Genomic DNA, 1,188 nt, shown 5'->3' on the forward strand with positions numbered 1-1,188 from the left:
CTCAGATGAGAAAGGGCCTGATGCAGTGTCTTGAGCACACCCACTCCAGGCGTGAGTGGAGTTTTCCTGGGGAGTTGTTGACTGGTCAGTGTCAGTGTGCCAGGTGACACTGGCAGCAGCTGCTGCACCTCCTGAGCTCCATCGTGGGGAGTCTTGTCCAGTTGTGGCCAGGGTTGGTCAGGATGTGTTTGTATCTTCACACACACAAACTTTCCTCAGAGTCCCAGGCTGCTTTTTGTAGGCTGTGGGGAAAAAACTGCCTGTGCTGTTGGGAGTGGAATTGTGTGGGTCTCTCTTTAGAGAAGTATCAGACCCATCATCTTACAGCTAAGCCAGAGTAAAACTAAACTGGTGCCATTGCTTGTCTCCTAGAGCTGGGGTGTAATTAACCAGTTCAGTATCACATGAACATGTTAACAGTTACTTAGGAAGCAAGGCTGTTCAATATGGTGCAGTCCTGCCCCTGGAAGTTGTGGTCTGCCAGGAACAACCTGAGCTTGTGCCTTTCAGCAGAACACGGGGTGTGGGTGAGATGTGGAGAGGAGCCATGGGAGCTCCTTGGTCGATGAACTAGGAGATCCCAGTGAGGAGACTTACCCAGGAGTGTTTGAAACAGTAAAATCAGCACTGTTGCCTGGTTGTGGTTGTTTTCAGGAAATCGGGGGCCTGAAGTGTGTCCAAGAAAATGGTGATGGTCATAGTGGCCATGTCATGTCAGGTGAGCTCTGGTCAGACTGCCTGGGCTGCACTGGGCTGCTGTAGAAATCTGGAGCTCCTTAACTCTTAAAGGTTTATAAAGAACTGAAGCTTTCAGCCTGGCTTTGATGTTCAAAGCCTGTGGGAAGTGTTGAGCTCAGGAAGAAAAAAAGAGCTGCTTAAAATACGAAGTGACTGGAGCCCAGGTGGCCTGGCTGGCAGCAGCTGAGCTGGTTTTGGAAGGGCTGGGGTGGGAGGAAACGGGCTGTTGGAAGAAGTCTCTGCTTCAGGCAGTGTTCTTGGGGAGAAACCCAAACGTTGGCTTCTGCCTGGCCAGTGTGACACACAGATGTAGAAGGATCCAGAGAGTGTAAAACCCACGGGAGGGGTCGCAGTGGGCGCGGCCAGAGAACCACGGCCCGTTGTCCCACCTGGAGAACAAACCCGGCACTGAGGGAAGAGGTTCCTGCTGGGGGGGGGGGGGGGGGGGGG

At 52.9% G+C, this 1,188-nt stretch overlaps 1 protein-coding gene across 1 annotated transcript in view; it reads left to right on the forward strand.

Moving 5' to 3' along the window:
• The first annotated feature begins 446 nt into the window (after window positions 1-446).
• Window positions 447-1,188, forward strand: part of ISY1 (ISY1 splicing factor homolog (S. cerevisiae)) — an 11,724-nt gene continuing 10,982 nt past the window's right edge. The window contains exons 1-2 of the mRNA XM_010008857.1: window positions 447-527; window positions 655-718. Coding sequence (XP_010007159.1) covers window positions 447-527; window positions 655-718 — 145 coding nt within the window. The remainder of the gene's footprint in view (window positions 528-654; window positions 719-1,188) is intronic.

Source organism: Chaetura pelagica, unplaced genomic scaffold, assembly GCF_000747805.2.
Source record: "Chaetura pelagica isolate M959 unplaced genomic scaffold, ChaPel_1.0 scaffold52, whole genome shotgun sequence".
Lineage (NCBI taxonomy): Eukaryota > Metazoa > Chordata > Aves > Apodiformes > Apodidae > Chaetura > Chaetura pelagica.